General features: G+C 42.6%; 1 protein-coding gene across 1 annotated transcript; it reads right to left on the minus strand.

Moving 5' to 3' along the window:
* Positions 1–935: 935 nt before the first annotated feature.
* On the minus strand, positions 936–7,723 carry ZNF233 (zinc finger protein 233). The gene is made up of 4 exons (XM_007458687.1): positions 7,676–7,723; positions 4,721–4,847; positions 4,093–4,188; positions 936–2,737 (listed from the first exon to the last, which is right to left on the minus strand). The coding sequence occupies exons 1-4, from the start codon at positions 7,688–7,690 to the stop codon at positions 936–938; spliced, it is 2,040 nt and encodes a 679-aa protein (XP_007458749.1). The 5' UTR covers positions 7,691–7,723.
* Positions 7,724–17,440: the final 9,717 nt, after the last annotated feature.

The following is a 17,440-nucleotide window of genomic DNA, read 5'->3' on the forward strand; positions in this document are numbered from 1 at the left end:
ATGCTCTGTGCCTTAACAGCTTAGTTCAACATCCAAAATGCATATTATAATATGTTCCCCCTTCTTTGTAGACCCCTTGACAGGAAGCTTTATGGAATGAAAACCAAGTTTCTCTTTTTCCATGCAGTCTGTTCCTGTCACCAAAGACCCAACAAAAGAAAAATAGTGAAACTTACACTATACACAACTGATGGTACACTGTCCAGAGAAAGTCTTAAATGATGGGATAAAAAATCGAGCCCTTTACTGCTTGAAAAGTGGAGCTGAGCAGGACAGAAGCCAATGGCAAAAATCTAACATTCAAATAGTAGACTGCATGATTTAACATATTTTTATTAAATTATCATTTCCTCGAATTAATTTTTAAGGCTTCTTCCAAGAATCCTTTTCCTAGTACAATTTATTGTGACCACTTGGGATTGAGCTCACTAACATTTTCAAAGGTTTGTCCTATTCCTCTCCTTCAAGTGAGACAAAGTCCAGGGCACCTGCTCTGTTCGGCACTGGGTCCAGGTCACGGTCATACAAGCAGTAAACAGATTTCCTGCCCCCATGGAGCTTACACTCTAGTGGACATGGATTTTGTCATGTCCATCATTATACTTTTCCTAAAGTCCTGATGGTACTTCTCATTTTTAAAGCTTCTCCCCCATGTAGATTCTACTGAATGTAAAGGTTCTGACTGAAACCTACTGCACCATCCTTACAAGGTTTCTCTGCTGTGCATTCTCTTGAGAATTGTGACATTCTGGGCTCTGCTGGACACATTGGCCACACTCATACAACAAACAGGTCTCCTCCAATGGAATTCGGATGACTGTAAAAAAAAAAGCAGCTCCCTCCTGAATGCTTAAAATACAACATTTTATAAATAGCCCCTGTTGTGGGCGTTTTCTGATGAAAATGAGAAGTCTAAATTCTGAAGAACACTTTTATCACACTCTGCGTGTACTGGGTTGATCACCACTGTGGACTCTCTGATGAACCTGAAGACATGAACTCTTGCTAAAGCCCTTACCACAGTCAAAACATCTGTAGGGTTTCTCTCCTGTATGGACCCTCCGATGGGCTTGAAGATGGGAGGTCTGACTGAAGCTCTTCCCACATGTGCCACATTTATAGGGTTTCTCTCCCGTGTGGATCCTCTGATGAACGTGAAGGTACGAGTTCCAGATGAAGCCCTTCCCACATTCTTCACACTTGTAGGGTTTCTCCCCTGTATGGACTCTCTGATGGGCTTGAAGATGGGAGCTCCAGCTGAAACCCTTCCCACACACATCGCACATGTAGGGTTTCTCCCCGGTGTGGACCCGCTGGTGGTCTTGAAGATGTGAGCTCTGACTGAAGGCTTTCCCACATGTGTCACATCTGTAGGGCTTCTCTCCTGTGTGGACTCTCTGATGGGCCTGAAGATGGGAAATTTGGCTGAAGTCCTTCCCACATGTGTCACATCTGTAGGGTTTCTCTCCCGTGTGGACTCTCTGATGGGCCTGAAGATGGGAATTCCGGCTGAAGCTCTTATTACACACATCACATTTGTAGGGTTTCTCGCCAGTGTGGATTCTCTGATGGGCTTGAAGGTTGGAGGCCTTACTGAAGTCTTTCCCACATACCTCACATTTATACGGTTTCTCTCCAGTGTGAACTCTCTGAAGAGGACCAGAGCTCTGACTGAATATCCTGTCACGTGCCTTCCATTTGGACGTTTTGTCTTGAGGGTAGGCTGTCTGATGGGCTTGAATTTGTGATGTCTCATTGAAGCCTTTACCACACAGCCCACATTTCCAGGATTTCTCGCCAGTGTTGTCTACACAGTGACTGTTGAGGTCTAAACTATGACTGGAGCCCTTCCCACACCTGCCACCCCTACACAGATTCTCCCCCGGGTGAATGGGCTCATGAGTGAGAAGGGAGGAGTTCTGATTGAAGCTCTCAGCAGCACAGCCCCTAGATCTGTAGGGTTTCTCCCCTGGGTTGGCTCTCTGACGGGTCTGCAGATGTGAGCTCTGACCCAAGTCCACCCCACACTCATCACTCCCACTGCGTTTCCCTCCTCTGTGAACACTGTAATGAATGTGAAACACTGAGTTATAACTGGTGCCCTTCCCACACTCACTACACACGTGGGGCTTCTCTCCTACATGCAACTGCTGATGAAGTTCAACATCATAGCCAAGGCTGACACCTTTTCCAGTCTCATCAGAAGTCTGCTCTCCTGAGTGGATGATGCTATGCTGGGATGTGTTCTTCACAAAGTCTTTTCCATGATTATTGTGGCCACAAGCCTTCTCACTTTTGTGTACTTCCTGATTGCCATGGTGATGAGAGATCCTTCTCATGACACAGTGATCACACTGACACAGTTTATCTTTTATGTCAATTTGCTGACACCTACTCTGATAATTCTGTGACTCTCTCAGACACATTTTCCTCCAGAAATCCCAGGAGGTCTGAGTTGGAGACTCTTGATTTTTGATACTTGTGGAACTCTCTCCTTGAAGCTTTCCTACATAGTTCTCATCTTCAGGAACCTGAGTAGATTCTCCTGACCATGCCTCACAGGAGGAATCATCTTGTTTTGGCAACTTCTTGCCTTGCAGATTTATTATTGAGTCCTGAGTTCTGGTTAATTTACTTGTAAACTGTTCCCATATCTGCCAGCACATAAGGCCTTTATGTAAAAGCTGTCTTAATCCTGCTTCTTGAAGAGTCTCTATCTCATTTTGGTTCCCGTGTCCTGGAAGGATAAAGAGAATTCAGGGATGAAAGTGAGGACAAGTTCAGGGACAAAAAAATATTTCACAGGTCAACCGTGCTGGGAGACCCTATTCAACCAGTTGAGAGTTCAGCTGGACTCTGTCTTTGTTTTTTCATGCTTACAGAAACAAAGAGCTGATAAGTAGTAGCCTCCTATTCACTACGTGTTAATGAGACTCATTTAGAACTAATATACCGAGACTTATGTATGAGGTCAAAATTAGAAATACAGTGCTACCGAGCAGGGGACGTGCTCAGCAAAAGTGAAAAGAAAAGATTTGCAAAGGGAAACATCTCCTCTGTCCTGATAATGAACCCATGAGATGATAACTTTATTTCCTTAATTTAGCCATTATATGCACATGTTAATACATAAGCTAGATTTGAGAGAATTCCTCTTTATTTCAATGATGACCTAATATATAATATTCAACTAGTGAACATTATAACTGGGAATAAAAACTAAAAAACTTATTCCCTTAACTGACACATCCTATGGGAATAAAAAAATCCTATGATAATTATTGCCACTTAATTTGGCTGAATTTTCTGATAAGCCTGAATGGCTAATATTATCTTCCAGGTTTTGTAGATATGAATCTGCAAATACCAAAAGTCGCTGTGGGAGCCAGCATCCAAGACAGTCCCCAGGAGGTATCCACACCCTATTGAAGTCCCCTCCACAACCTTTCAGGATTGGCCTGTGAAGCTAACAGGATATGGCAGACGTGATGGTATGTCACTTCCAAGGTTATGTCATAAAAGACACTGTGATTTCTGCCTTCTACCCCCTTGGGTGTAATCAGCTTGGGGAAACCAGCTGCCACATTTTGAGGACATTCAGGCAGCCCTAGGGAGAGGCCTGTTTGGCAAAGAACTGAGGCCTCCTGCCAACAGCCAGGGAAGAACTGAGGCCTCCTGTCAACCACCCTGTGAATGAGCCCATCTTGGAAGCACATCCCTTGAGGCCCATCAAGCCTTCAGAGGACTGCAGCTCATGCAGACTCCCTGAGATCCTATGAGATCATGAGCCAGAAGTACCCTGCTAAGCTGCCCCCAGATTCCTGACTCACAGAAACTATAATGCCTGTAGTTCTAAGCTGCAAAGTTTAAGAGCAATTTGTTATACAGCAATTGATGGCTAATAAAAGTACCAGAGAAATTAAAATTAGATTAGGCATTCATCAGAAGATTAATAACAGTGTTCTGAAATAATCCTTTCATCATACTGATATATTCTCCACTCATAAGCTGTCTGCAGGAGGAGTGGACAGTGAGATCCACTTAGCACCATTCTCTGTGAGCTGCAAGGACTCAGAACTGCATGGTTCTCACCTGAGCACCCAGCTCCTTGGGCCACTGGCTCCATCACCCAAAGCTTCTTTTTTCTCCCCAGCTGTAGTATCATATCTAATTTGACAGGTAGATATCCTGTGAAAAAGAAATGGCACATGTGTAAGGTGAGTACACTAAATGCAAAATTTTTAATTCCAATTCTACAATCTTCATGCACTGTAAGTAGTATTTTTCCAAATTCTGATCGTTTGTAATAAATACCTCTTATGCTGTGATCTGGTAGACAAATACATGGATGTACATCACCGAATCGAGGGATTGAATGACTCGATCCTAACCACTATCTACTTTTATCACATCTCCTTTCCTGTCTTTAACTCACAATTTCTGTGGCACTATATGCAGTTCCTGACAAGAAGCTATGCTATTCCATCCTATTTCATTAAATGCAATAATGACGCAATTTGCTAACTGACTTTAAAACCCCACCAAGATGTCGCAACTACAATTTGAGAAAACAGACAAGGTAGAGAGGAGATGTCCCACTGGGATGAGGAAATTCAGGGCCCCAGATTCAGGGAAGCATTTCAAGAGCCCCAAGTCTTAAACGTTTGAAACCAAGGCACTTCTGAGGGTTGACACTGAGTCACAGGGTGCCCGTCCTCACCCACTGAGACCAGGTTCCAGAAGTTCTCCAGCATCACGTCTTGGTACAGTTTCCTCTGGGTGGAGTTCAGCAGCCCCAGCTCCTCCTTGGTGAAGGTCACAGCCACGTCCTTGAAGGACACTGGCTCCTATGACATCAAGCACACACACAGCCTCAATCTTATGATCAGTGGCCACTGGGAGAGGGACAGCACTTAGTGGGTGGAAAGGGTGGGTGGGAAGTTGTTCTACATCCTGGGGACCTTGAGTTTACCTTATGTAGTTTCCTCCTCTTCTCCATTCTGCATGTCAATGCCACATGCTAAATACTGAAATATATTTATGATCATTGACTTTTTTGGGGGGGGGCCATGCCTCGCAGCACACAGGATGTGGAATCTTAGTTCCCTGACCAGGGATGGAACCTGTGCCCCCTACAGTGGAAGTGCAGAGTCCTAACCACTGGACCGCTGGAGAACTCTCTTATGATAGTTGCTTTAAAATCCTGATCAGATGGATGAAACTTGAAGACATTATGCTAAGTGAAGCCAGCCAGTCACAAAAGGATTATGTGTATGATTCCACTTATATGAGATACCCAGAGTAGTCAAATATATAGAGACAGGAAGTAAAGTGATGTTTGCAAGAGACTGGGGGGTGTGGGGGGATAGGGAATTACTGTTTAATGGGTATGAAATTTCACTTTGAGAAGATGAAAAAAGTTCTGGAGATGTGTGGTGGTGATGGTTGCACAACGGTGTGAATGTACTTAATACCACTGAACTCTACACTTAAAAATAGTTTGAATGGTAAATTTTATGTTATGTATATATATGTTTTGAAATTATTTTATTTTTGGCAGCACTGGGTCTTAGTTGTGGCACATGGGATCTTTAGTTGTGACATGCAGGCTCTTACTTGTGGCATGTAGGTAGGATCTGCTTCCCCGACCAGGGATTGAACCCGGGCCCCCTGTATTGGGAGCATGGAGTCTTACTCACTGGACCACCAGGGAAGTCCCTGTTATGTATATTTTACCACAATAAAGGATGTCCATCAAGAGGTGAATAAATAACCAAATTATGGTATATCCATGCAATGAAATACTACATAGCAATAAAAAGGAACAAACTATTGACCTGTATTCAAAACCATTCTGATGAACAAATGAAGCCAGACACAAGAAGAGCATATACTGTATAATTCCATTAATGTGAAACTCAAGAAACGATGAATCTGATCTCGAGTGACATAAAGTAAATCAGTTATTGCCTACAGCCAGGGATGTGGGATTGGAATTAACTGCGGCACCAGGTAACCTTATTGGTGATAGAAATGATCTACATCTAGATGTGGCAGTGGTCATGTGGGTATGTATATTTGTCAAAATTGATCAAATACATTTTATATGTATATTACATGTAAATTTCACCTCAAAAATGATTTTAAAAGACAAAATTAAGAAAATAAATCGACAAATCACAGAATGGAAAAAAATTACAGTACGTATATCTAACAAAGGACTTGAACTCACAAAACATAAAAAATTCCTCAATAATAAAAATTAGAAGCCGCATTTTTAAATGGGCAAATGACTTTAACAAACTTTTCATAAAGGATATGCCAATTGCAAAAACCCATGAAAAAGTATTCAATGTCATGTATCATGAGGGAAATACAAATTACAGTCACGGTGAGATGTCATTTCATTAGAATGGCTAAAATAAAAAAGATCTACAACACCAAATGGCGGCAAAGAGGTAGAACAAACTGGAACTTTCATGCACCGCTGATAAGTTGTTAAATGGTACAAGCACTGTGGAAAACAGTTTATATTCACCTACCACTTCTATATGTTTACCCAAGAGATATGAAAACATGTCCTCAAGACCTGCGCAGAATGCTCATGGGAGCTTTATGCATTAACAATTAAAAGCTGCAAACAACTGAAAGGTCCTTCAAAAGGATAAGCAAACTGATATATTCATAAAATGGAATATAATAAAAAGGAATGAATTACTGACACCTGCAACAGCACAGATGAATCTCAAAAACTTTATGCGGGGTGAAAGAAGCCAGACACAAGAGTACATACACTATGATTTCACTGATTCTATTTAATTTGAAAACAAGTAAATCTAGTGATATGATGACAGATCAGAACAGTAGATGCCTCCCGGGGGTCATAAACTGTCTTGAAAGAGACATGAGAGAACTTTTTGGGGTAATGTAGGTAATGTAAATGTTCTATTTCTTGTTTTGTTTAGTGGGCTAATGCAATTATACAACTTGCAAAATGCGGTATACAACTGTCATTGACCTGTAATTTTTGTAAGTAAATTATATTCCATTTTTTAAAGCCCTATTCAAAAGTGTTATGAATCAAAGCAAAACTTATTCAGAGGTACAGCAGTCTGTATGCTTAATTGTAGCTTCTGAAATGTTAGACAAAAAATAGAAACCCTTCTCAGACAATACACAGAAGAATGCTGAGTCATAAAAACTCAAGTGTTAACATTAAGTGAAAAAATAAAATTGAAAATTACACATATATTGTGATTATAATTATATTAAGTATAACTGATTCACAGCAGTGTAGTAGTTTGGGTTTTCAAAATTTCTTGATATCTATGGATTTCTGTACTCTTATTTTTGAAATGAAAATGATAAAATAAAACAAACCGAAACCAAAAATAAAAACTAGAACCAATAAAAAAGCAAGTACCTGGGAATTCCCTGGTGGTCCAGTGGTTAGAACTCAGCATTTTTACTGCAGTGGGCTCAGGTTTTATCCTTGGTCAGGGAACTAAGATCTCGCAAGCCACGCATGGCACAGCCAAAAAAAAAACCCAAAAAGGCAAGTACCTGGCATATAACGAACACGTTTTCTTCCTTTATTCTTCCCATGGGAGAGAAAAAGTATGTATCTAATCTTTGAGAAAAGAGATGTAATTTTAAGAGATAAAACTCAACTCACCTGGAACTTGGTCATTTTCTCCAGCCCCTTCTGGGGAAGGGCAGAGTCCTGGGAAGACACAACTGGCAAAGGAGAAGGAAGCCATGAGACGTACGTCCAAGCCCAAGTGGTGGCTCTGTGTGAATCACTAGCCCCCCAGCCAGGGGCTCCTGTGCAGTGAACAATCTGCTCAAGTCTAAGCAGTGAGGCTCACACAAGAGTCCCTTGTGGTGGCTCCCAGGGTTCAGGGTCATCGTTCTCGCCCTGGGTATCAGGGGAAATGAAAGGCAGTGGAATGTACCGGTATGAGAGTGCACTCTGGGGCCAACAGGTCTGGGGTCAATCCTGGTACTGCTACTGTGACATAATATACTGGTTTCCTCCCCCAGCTCCTGACACGGGGCTCCTGAAATCCTCGTAATTTCCTGGATGCTAGGAGTGTCTTTTGTTCTAATGAGGTGACTCCTGGGGGGCTCCTGGATGGGGACTGGTCAGCAGAAAGGCCAAAGCTTGATTAGATGGCTTGGAATGTTCAGCTGCACCCCCTACTGTCCAGGGAGGGGAGAGGGGCTGGAAATGGAGTTAAGGGTTCATCATGCCCAAGTGAGGAAGCCTCCATAAAATCCCAATAGTATGGGGTTCGCCTTATGTCATATCCTTTAACAAACTAGCAAATGTTAAGCATTTCTCTGAGTTCTGTGAGCCGCACCAGCAAATAACTGACTCCAAAGTGGAAGAGTCTTGCAAACCTCTGATTTGCAGCCAAGTCAGACAGAAGTTGTGGGTAACCTGGGGGCCTTCTACTTGCAAATGGCATCTGAGGTGGGGTGGGCGATCTCGTGGGACTGAGCCCTTAACCTGTGGGATCTGAAGCTATCTCTAGGAAAAGAGTGTCTGAATTGAGCTAAGTTGTAGGGCACCCAGCTGGTAAAGTAGAATTAATTGCTCGGCGTGGGGAAAAACCCACCCACATCTGGTGTCAGAAATGTTGTGAAGGTGCTAGGCGTGTGAGAATAGAGAGGAACACAGGAGGAAGACTGAATTGCTCTTACAGAGCTACTAACGCTGCTTAAGTTAATTAACCTCCCTCTGCCTCAAATCTGTCACCTGCAAAATGAGAACAGTGCTTCCTTACAGGGTTGCTCAAATGTGCAAGTCCAACGTGTGAAGAGATGGAAACTTATAACTGATTCCACTTCAGAAAAGCAGGTAAATATTATACATCACAAAACTGCTCTCGCAAATGTCCTTTGGGCTTCAGTAGTTGTGGCATGCAGGCTCAGTAGTTGTGGCTCGCAGGCTCTAGAGCGCAGGCTCAGTAGTTGTGGTGCATGGGCTTAGTTGCTCCGCGGCATGTGGGATCTTCCTGGACCAGGGCTTGAACCTGTGTCCCCTGCATTGGCAGGCGGATTCTTAACCACTGTGCCACCAGGGAAGCCCCAAGGGGTCTTTTTTAACATCCAGACTTCACCTTTATCTCTGACAAGTCCATAGTTCTGATTGGCTATATTACTTAATAATTTCTGGCCCTGTAATGATGATTCATTGATACCAGTATCTGGTTTTGTAAAAGGTATAAATACTTGCGAATTTTCTTCATACAGCCAGAAGAGTCTCAGTGGCACATTCTCCTCTGCCATGCTGACTGTAGTAAAGAAAAACTATTTTAAAATATGACTGCTAGTTGTTTTTTCATTTTAAACAAAAGTCTGACAGAATGTCTCAATGAACAATACTGTAGTGGCCATAACAGATCCTAACTTATAAGGGTGCTCTGGGGATTAAGTGAGCAAATCCAATAGCCCCGAACAGGCAAGTCCATCCAGACAGAAAGTAAATAAGTGGCTGTCAGGGGCTGGGAGGGCAGCAAGTGAGAAGTGACAGCTCAGGGGCATGGCGTTTCTTTTGGGGATGAGGAAAATGTTCTGGAATTAGCCGGTGGTGATGGCTGTACAATATACTAAAAACCAGTGAGTTGTATACTTTAAGGGTGACTAAAGCATACTTTAGTATACTAAAGGGTGACTCTTATGATATGTGAATTACATCTCAAGATAAAAAATAGGGGGAAAAAAAGCCTTGGCTCAGTGCCTGGCACATAATACAAGCTCTCAGTAAGTGATGGTATGATGATTATTGCTCCCATTTAATGGATGAGGAAGCTGAGGATTCATGAGATTAAGTTACTGATAATCACAGAGCTGGTAAGGACTGACTAACCTGAAATCCAACTCTGACTCTGGAGCCCGTGCTCTTAATCCAGTCACTGTGTCTCTAATCACAAACACACAGAAGAGATGGGAGGGGTGTCCTTGGGGAGGGGAGAAAGGGGAGTTGGAGGGTACACACTCTGCTGAAAGTGACCTGCTGAGCGATATGGAGCCAGGGCATCAGGATTCTACCGACTCTTCTGACAGCTCTTTGCGTCTATTTCCACATCTATCCAACAGGGACAAGGAGAATATCGAGCTCACAGGGGTGACAAGAGGTTTCAGTGAATACGTGCAAATAAGCGTTAAATGTATGATAGCGCCTCATGTTCGTGGGTCCTGCTGCTTTAGGCAGAGGCACTCCCATAGGGATGAGAGCAATGTATCCACTCCCCAAAGCTTGGAAGACAGATCATTCATAACCCCCAACTCCCTTGCGCTGGCCCTATATTTGCTGCACTCCTGCTCTGCTCAGCAACACGGTTGTGCAAGCAGACCTGACATTTCGCCATGTTTAGTAGGAGAAAGCAAGTGGGGTCTGGGGTGCCTGCCTCAGCTCTGCTCACCTCTCACCCTTCAAATCCCAGTCCCAAGAAGTCTTCTATCGTCTGAGGGCGGTTGAGGGGATGGTGAGCGGTGAAGCATCTGTTTTGCTTCTGAGATGATTAACACACTGTTTTAATCCCAGTGCTTAGAATATAATGAGTGCTCAAAACACATGGAATCAAAGGATGACCGAAGACACACTTTGTCGGGCAAGGATCAGACTGGTCCATCTCAGAGGTTCCTCTGAGCTGTAAAATTCTGAGGCTGTTTCTGATTGGGAGGAGGAGGATGAATTGTATCTTCCAATTTTTTCCTCTGGGTTTCTTTCTTTCTTTTTTTTTTTTTGGCCATGCCGCACGCCTTGTGGGATCTTAGTTCCCCACCAGGGATTGAACCTGTGCCCCGTGCAAGTGGAAGTGTGGAGTCCTAATTACTGGTTTTGCTCAAGCAACGCTAAGGTCATTCTTAAAAGTAAAATACTCAAGAACTTCCCTGGCGGTCCAGCGGTTAAGACTCCATGCTCCCAATGCAGGGGCCCCAGGTTCGTCCCTGGTCAGGGAACTAGATCCCGTGTACTGCAACTAAGACCCGGCACAGCCAAATAAATAAATAAAAAGTAAAATATTGATAAAAGGAATAATTATGGGCTCTGGAAAAGGCAACCCCTATTTATTTATTTATTTTAAAACATTCATTCATTCAACATGATCAGGTATTTACTCAAATGTCACTGTCCTCAGAGTTCTTCCATGGACATGCTTTATATACTTTAAATCCCCTGCTCCACCGCTTCCTTTCTTCTCCAGTTCACTGCCCTTTTATATTTAGGGTCATCCCTCTCTATCTTATTAATGTACATCTTATTTTGGGGTTTTTTTTTTCTGTCCATGCCTCGCAGCATGTGGGATCTTAGTTCCCCGACTAGGGATCGAAACTGGGCTCCCTGCAGCAGAAGCACAGAGTCTTAACCACTGGACCAACAGGAAAGTCCCTAATGTACATTTCAGTTATTCATCTTGCTTATATCAATCCACGTTTTTGCAGTGTAGGCCACATTGTTTTAGTCTCTTTCTCCAGTGCCTAGAATAGTTCATGGCATGAAGCAGGCACTCAATACCGATTTGTTTTTTTTAAAAAAAAAAAAAAAGGTGAATGACTGAGGGGACTTCCCTGGTGGTCCAGGGGTTAGGACTCCATGCTTCCATTGCAGGAGGCACGAGTTCGATCCCTGGTCAGGGAACTAAGATTCTGTCTGCCACGAGGGGTGGCCAAAAAAAAGGTGAATTACTGAATGAATAGTTGATACAGATACATCCTGTATTATATTAGCTGAGCACTTCATTACTATTCACCAGGATCTTTCATTCATTCATTCATTCAACAAATACTTACTGATTATCTAGCATGTACCAGGCACAATTCTATATATTAAAGATACAGCAGTGGATAAAATCCCTGCTGTCACGAAGCTGATATTATAGTAGAAGATAGGTAATAAGCCAACCCACAGATAAGTATATAATGTGCTAGCCACTGGTAGACACTGCTAAGAAAAATATGGCAGGGAAAACGGGGATGGAGAGAGATGGGGAGATGCTATTTTAGGAAGGACGCTTTCAATTCTAGTGCTGTAGTTTCTGGGTGAGTGACGTTGTGCAGATCAATTATCCTCTTGTGCCTCATTTGTAATAATATGAGGATAATAACAGGGATGTTTTGAGGAATAAATGAGTTAATACATGAAGAGCACTGGAAACTCTGCCTGACTCATAATAAGCTCCCAATAAACTCCACCAGGTTATTGTTATGACCTTGTGATGAATACAGAAATGGTGCATTACTCCTGGTTTGTTCTAAGTAAATTTGTTTTAGGACATGAAAAGCATTACCAATAACTGTATATCAACTTGTAAATACTCTGAAAAGTTGTGGCTTCTGAGTATAGCCAAGAGTGAGTGAGATAAAGGAGAAGTAATACCTACGTGGACCGTTTTTATTGTTTTGTCACTTAATCCATTTTCAGGAATTCAAAAAACCATCTCTCAGAGCTGCAGGCCCCTGTAGCCATCTACCAACTGAACACCTGTACCAGCCACAAACACTTAACTGAATAACTTCTCTCTGTAAACCTTGTCACAGCGCTGGGCACACTGGAAAGAATACAACACAGTCCCCACAACATAGGAATCAAGACCGATTGGAAACCATGAGCAAATTAAATTCCAAATGAGAAACAAAATCCATAACCTTCTTTAACTGCAACTCTTTCAGGGGGGCCCCTAGCTTTCTCACTAGCCACCATTCTCCTAGTTACTATGTGAAAACTTTGGAACTGTTAATGTCCTCTCTCTCTCTTGACCTCTATATATTTACGATAATCTAGTATAAATCCTCTTCACTCAAGGTCTGGATTTTGTATTAAAATACTCAAGCAAAAAAAAAAAAAAGGACTGTGGATTATGTAAGATTGACAAACGGTATACAACAGTTGAAGGTTTGACAAGGGTTGACGGCTATGTGAGAATTCATTATATTATTTTCCGTACATCTGTGCTAGAAAATGTTCATAATTACAAGTTACCAAATATAAAAGTACTACAAGTACGATAAAATTTTTGAGAAGCATAGAAAAACATATATACAAAGAAATAACTAAAGAGAAATACATTAACATGTTTACAGTTATCTCTACATTCTGGATAATTATGGATAATTATTGGCTTTCTTCATCTATTTCTCGTATTTTCTATGAAGAGCACAAATTACTTCTACAATCAGAATATGAATGTAACATCATATAAAATTACAAGAAATTAATTAGGACTTCCCTGGTGGTGCAGTGGTTAAGAATCCGCCTGCCAATGCAGGAGACACAGGTTCAAGCCCTGGTCCGGGAAGATCCCACATGTCACGGAGCAACTAGGCCTGTGAGCCACAACTACTGAGCCTGCGCTCTAGAGCCCGAAAGCCACAACTACTGAGCCCATGTGCCACAACTACTGAAGCCCGCGCGCCTAGAGCCCGTGCTCCGCAACAAGAGAAGCCACTGCAGTGAGAAGCCCTCGCACCGCAACGATGAGTAGCCCCTGCTCGCTGCAACTAGGGAAAGTCTGCGCACAGCAACAAAGACCCAACACAGCCAAAAATAAATAAATACATAAAGTAAATTTTAAAAAATTAATTAAATGAGCACAGCCTTCAGGTCCTCTCAGATCCTAAATTATTACCAAACGACCCTCCCTCCTTCATTCACAGGGGTTATTTACCATGTTAGAACTGAAGGAGAGTGTTACCCAACCGACATGCAGCAAAGCCAGTCTACTGACACCAGGTGGTGGTGAAGGAAAGTATAGCATTTACTGCAGGATGCCAAGCAAGGAGAACAGGCAGCTCATGTTCAAAAGACCCAAACTCTCTGATAGATTTCAGCGAAGGGTTTTTAAAGACAGTGTGAGGGAGGGGATCACAGGTGTGTGATCAGCTCATGCACAATTCTCTGACTGGCTGATGGTGAGGTAACAGGGTGCTGTTTCAGGAATCTGAATCATCAACCTGGTTCCAACACATCTGGGATCTACCTGCTGGTGGTCAGCATGCAGTTAACCTCCTCCACGTGGTGGGGGGTTTAGTATCTGCAAAACAACTCAAGGATGTGGCTCAGGATATTATCTCTAGCCCTTGAGGAGGAACTAAAGGTCCTCCTTGACTTTGTTTTATGGCTAAACTATTATTTTTGTCTTGCTTGACTGTTTTCCTTTGTTTCTGCATTTTCTCGCTTCTCTGACTAAATTTGCTCTTTGGAACTCAGGGAAGGCCTAGGAGACTAAAGCTTTTTTATAAACAAGAGGTGAGCGACACACGGTGGGTAGGGGAGGTCTGTCCCCAAGAAGGCCCCAGAGTGTCCCGCTCAGTTTCAAGAGTATGGCTTAAAGGTCAAGAACACAGGCTGTCTGGGTTCAAATTCCCAGTTCTGTCTCTTCTCTGTTGTTTGCCTTTGAGAAAATTACTTAAATTCTTCACCTATCAATGTTCTCATCTGTAAAATACAGATAATAACCACATCTTTGTTATGTAGAAGAGTACCTGGCATTCACTATGTTAACAAATTATTATTACTCATTCATCAACACGTCTCACCCAACCTCCCATTTATTCTATAAACATTCGACATTTGCCCAGGAGTAAAAATCTGCTAATGAATGAAGGAAATCTGTTGCCCAACTGAGAGTAGAAATGACACAGCACGATAAATTCTCTCACTTTGGGACAATGTTGCCAGGAGTCATGGGTCATTCCCTCCTCTCTGCAACCTCTTTGAGAAATCAGGGTCGGGAAAGGAAAGGTATCATAATCGTGTCTCAGGTCCAGGATAAATCACAGTGGACATCCCCAGGCACCAGCTGGGGGTGAGACCCACTCCTTCTTTTAAAAAAGGTCGTGGGGGGCTTCCCTGGTGGCGCAGTGGTTGAAAGTCCGCCTGCCGATGCAGGGGACACGGGTTCGTGCCCCGGTTCGCTGAGCCTGCGCGTCCGGAGCCTGTGCTCCGCAACGGGAGAGGCCACAACAGTGAGAGGCCCGCGTACCGCAAAAAAATAAATAGATAAAAAAAATAAAATAAAATAAAAAAGGTCGTGGGGTCATTAGGAATCCACGAAAAACCCCTCTTCCCGCAGGGGTCAGAGAAGAGCCAGTGGCTCTGCAGCTGGAGCTCAGAACCCACCGCGGGCTCACAGAGGCTTTCAAGGACTGAGCGCTTCTCGAAAGAAAGAAAAGGCTGAGAACGACCAACCGCCTTTTCGCAGGTGCCAGCAACCTTTTCTAAGCATTTTCACATCACATAAATCTCACCACATGCCTACTAGGGAGGTACTACTATTAACTCCACTTTGCAGACGAGAAATGGAAAAGTGAAATAACTCTACGAAGAGTATATCCCTAAGAGACCGCAGAGCGTGCAGAAAGTAGGGGAGGCGAGGGAAACCGAGCGTCCGGAGACACTCAAACTCGGAGATCGCGACCCCTGCCCGCCTACAACTCGGGTACGCGCGAACCGCCCCAAACACCGAGGTGACGAAAACCGTCGCCCCTGCCCTCCACGGCTTCTATTCCCCAAGGGCGAGGGTGGCACCTGCGGATTCCACGTCCAGGCAGGCTCGGAAGAGACTCGGGTTCTAGGCACTGACTCACCTCCCAGCAGTTACTGATGATTGCGGCCTCTCACTCCTGAAGCGGAAGGGCCCGGACTACACGCCGTTCCTGGACCACACTTCCCAGAATCCCTCAGCGGAACAAGGGCTACACCTCCTCCCTTCGAGAGCGGAAGTGGCTCTGACTATCCGGCGCTGCTGGACTACACTTCCCAGAATCCTCGGTAAAGTAATGGCACGTTTTTTTAATTTGCTTTGTTTTGTTTTTAAATATAAGGCGGTTCAGTTCAGTCAGTTTGGAGGCGCTATTAGCGCTTGATCTTTATCTTTTCCTTCCTTCCTTCTCTTCTGGAGGGTTTTTTTTGTTGTTGTTGTTGTTTTAATTACATTACTAATAAGTGCGACTGAAAAGTAAACGTGGCTGTATAGCAAAGAAAGGCGAAGAGAGGATCTCAAACTCGGTTTATTGCCTTCTTTACTCTCCTTGTCCCTGGATGCATGTAGACCCCTGACAATGTTTACCTAGCATGAGCTATTCATTCCAAGATGCTAAAGACTCAGGAGAAGGAAAAGTAACCTTTGATGAAGCCACAATATAAATAACGACTTTCCCACTTTTGTTGGTTTTAATTGCTCATTTTGAAATCTGGAGTTTTCCAGCAAACGAAAGAAGATGCATTAGCAAGAAGTGAAGGAAATACTGTACTTTGAAAAAGAAAAGTCTAGAATACACGCATACCTCGGAGATATCTGGTGTTAGATTCCAGACCATTGCAATAAAGCAAATATTGAAATAAACTTGAGTTGTATGAATTTTTTAGTTTCCCACTGCATATAAGTTTACACTACAATGTAATCTAAGTGTGCAATTACATTATGTTAAACAATAATGTACACAATATAAAAATAATGCTGTTGGAAAAATGGCACCAGTAGACTTGCTTGACACAGGTTTGTCACAAACCTTCAATTTGTAAAGTTACCATAATAAATAAAATCACCATAAACACAATAGGAAAATAAGTAAATACAATAGAATGTTTTATTTTTCTTCAGGATGGTCTAAATCAATGAGCCACAATTATTCAAAACGTAGGTGCGTAAGTGGGGTATCCTGCTCAGATAACGGTAACAAATTCAACTTTTTTCAGCTTTATGAGGTATAATTAACAAGCAAAATTGTAATATATTTAAAGTATATGTGATGAATTGATATACATATACATTGTGAAAGGACTCCCACAAGTGAATTAACACATTCATCACTTCACATAGCTAGCTCTTTTGGGGGGAGAGGAGTGAGAACCTTTAATATCTACTCTCCTAGCAAATTTAAACTATACAATACTGCATCATCAACTGTAGTCACCATAGATTAGATCCTCAGACCTTGTTCATCTTAAAGCTGAAAGTTTGTACCTTTTATAACCAACCTCTCCCCATTCTCCAGGCAACCACCACCATCACTCTACATGTTTCTAAGTTTGACCTTTTTTCCCCTTAGATTCCACATACAACTGATACCATGCATTATTTTTCTTTCTTATTTCATTTAGCATATGCCCTACAGTTTTATTCATGTTGTCACAAATATTTCTCCATATGTATTTCCTGTGTAACAGTAGTTAGAATTATAGGTTCAATGTGATTCAGGTTTATTTTTTTTTTTTGGAAAGCATACTTCATGGGTGGTTCTGTTTGTAACTCCTATTACCCTAACTGGAAGCTGCCAAGACACCTAAAAAGAGAGCAAGATGAGAAAATGTTTTCTACCAAATATCAAAGACTCATTGCAAAGCTATGGTAACTGAAGCAGTGTGGTATTGGTAAAATTATTGAAAAGTAGACCAATCAAAGGGAATTGAGAGTCAAGACATCCATCT

This window comes from Lipotes vexillifer, unplaced genomic scaffold (genome assembly GCF_000442215.2).
Source record: "Lipotes vexillifer unplaced genomic scaffold, Lipotes_vexillifer_v1.1 scaffold371, whole genome shotgun sequence".
Taxonomy (NCBI): Eukaryota; Metazoa; Chordata; class Mammalia; order Artiodactyla; family Lipotidae; genus Lipotes; species Lipotes vexillifer.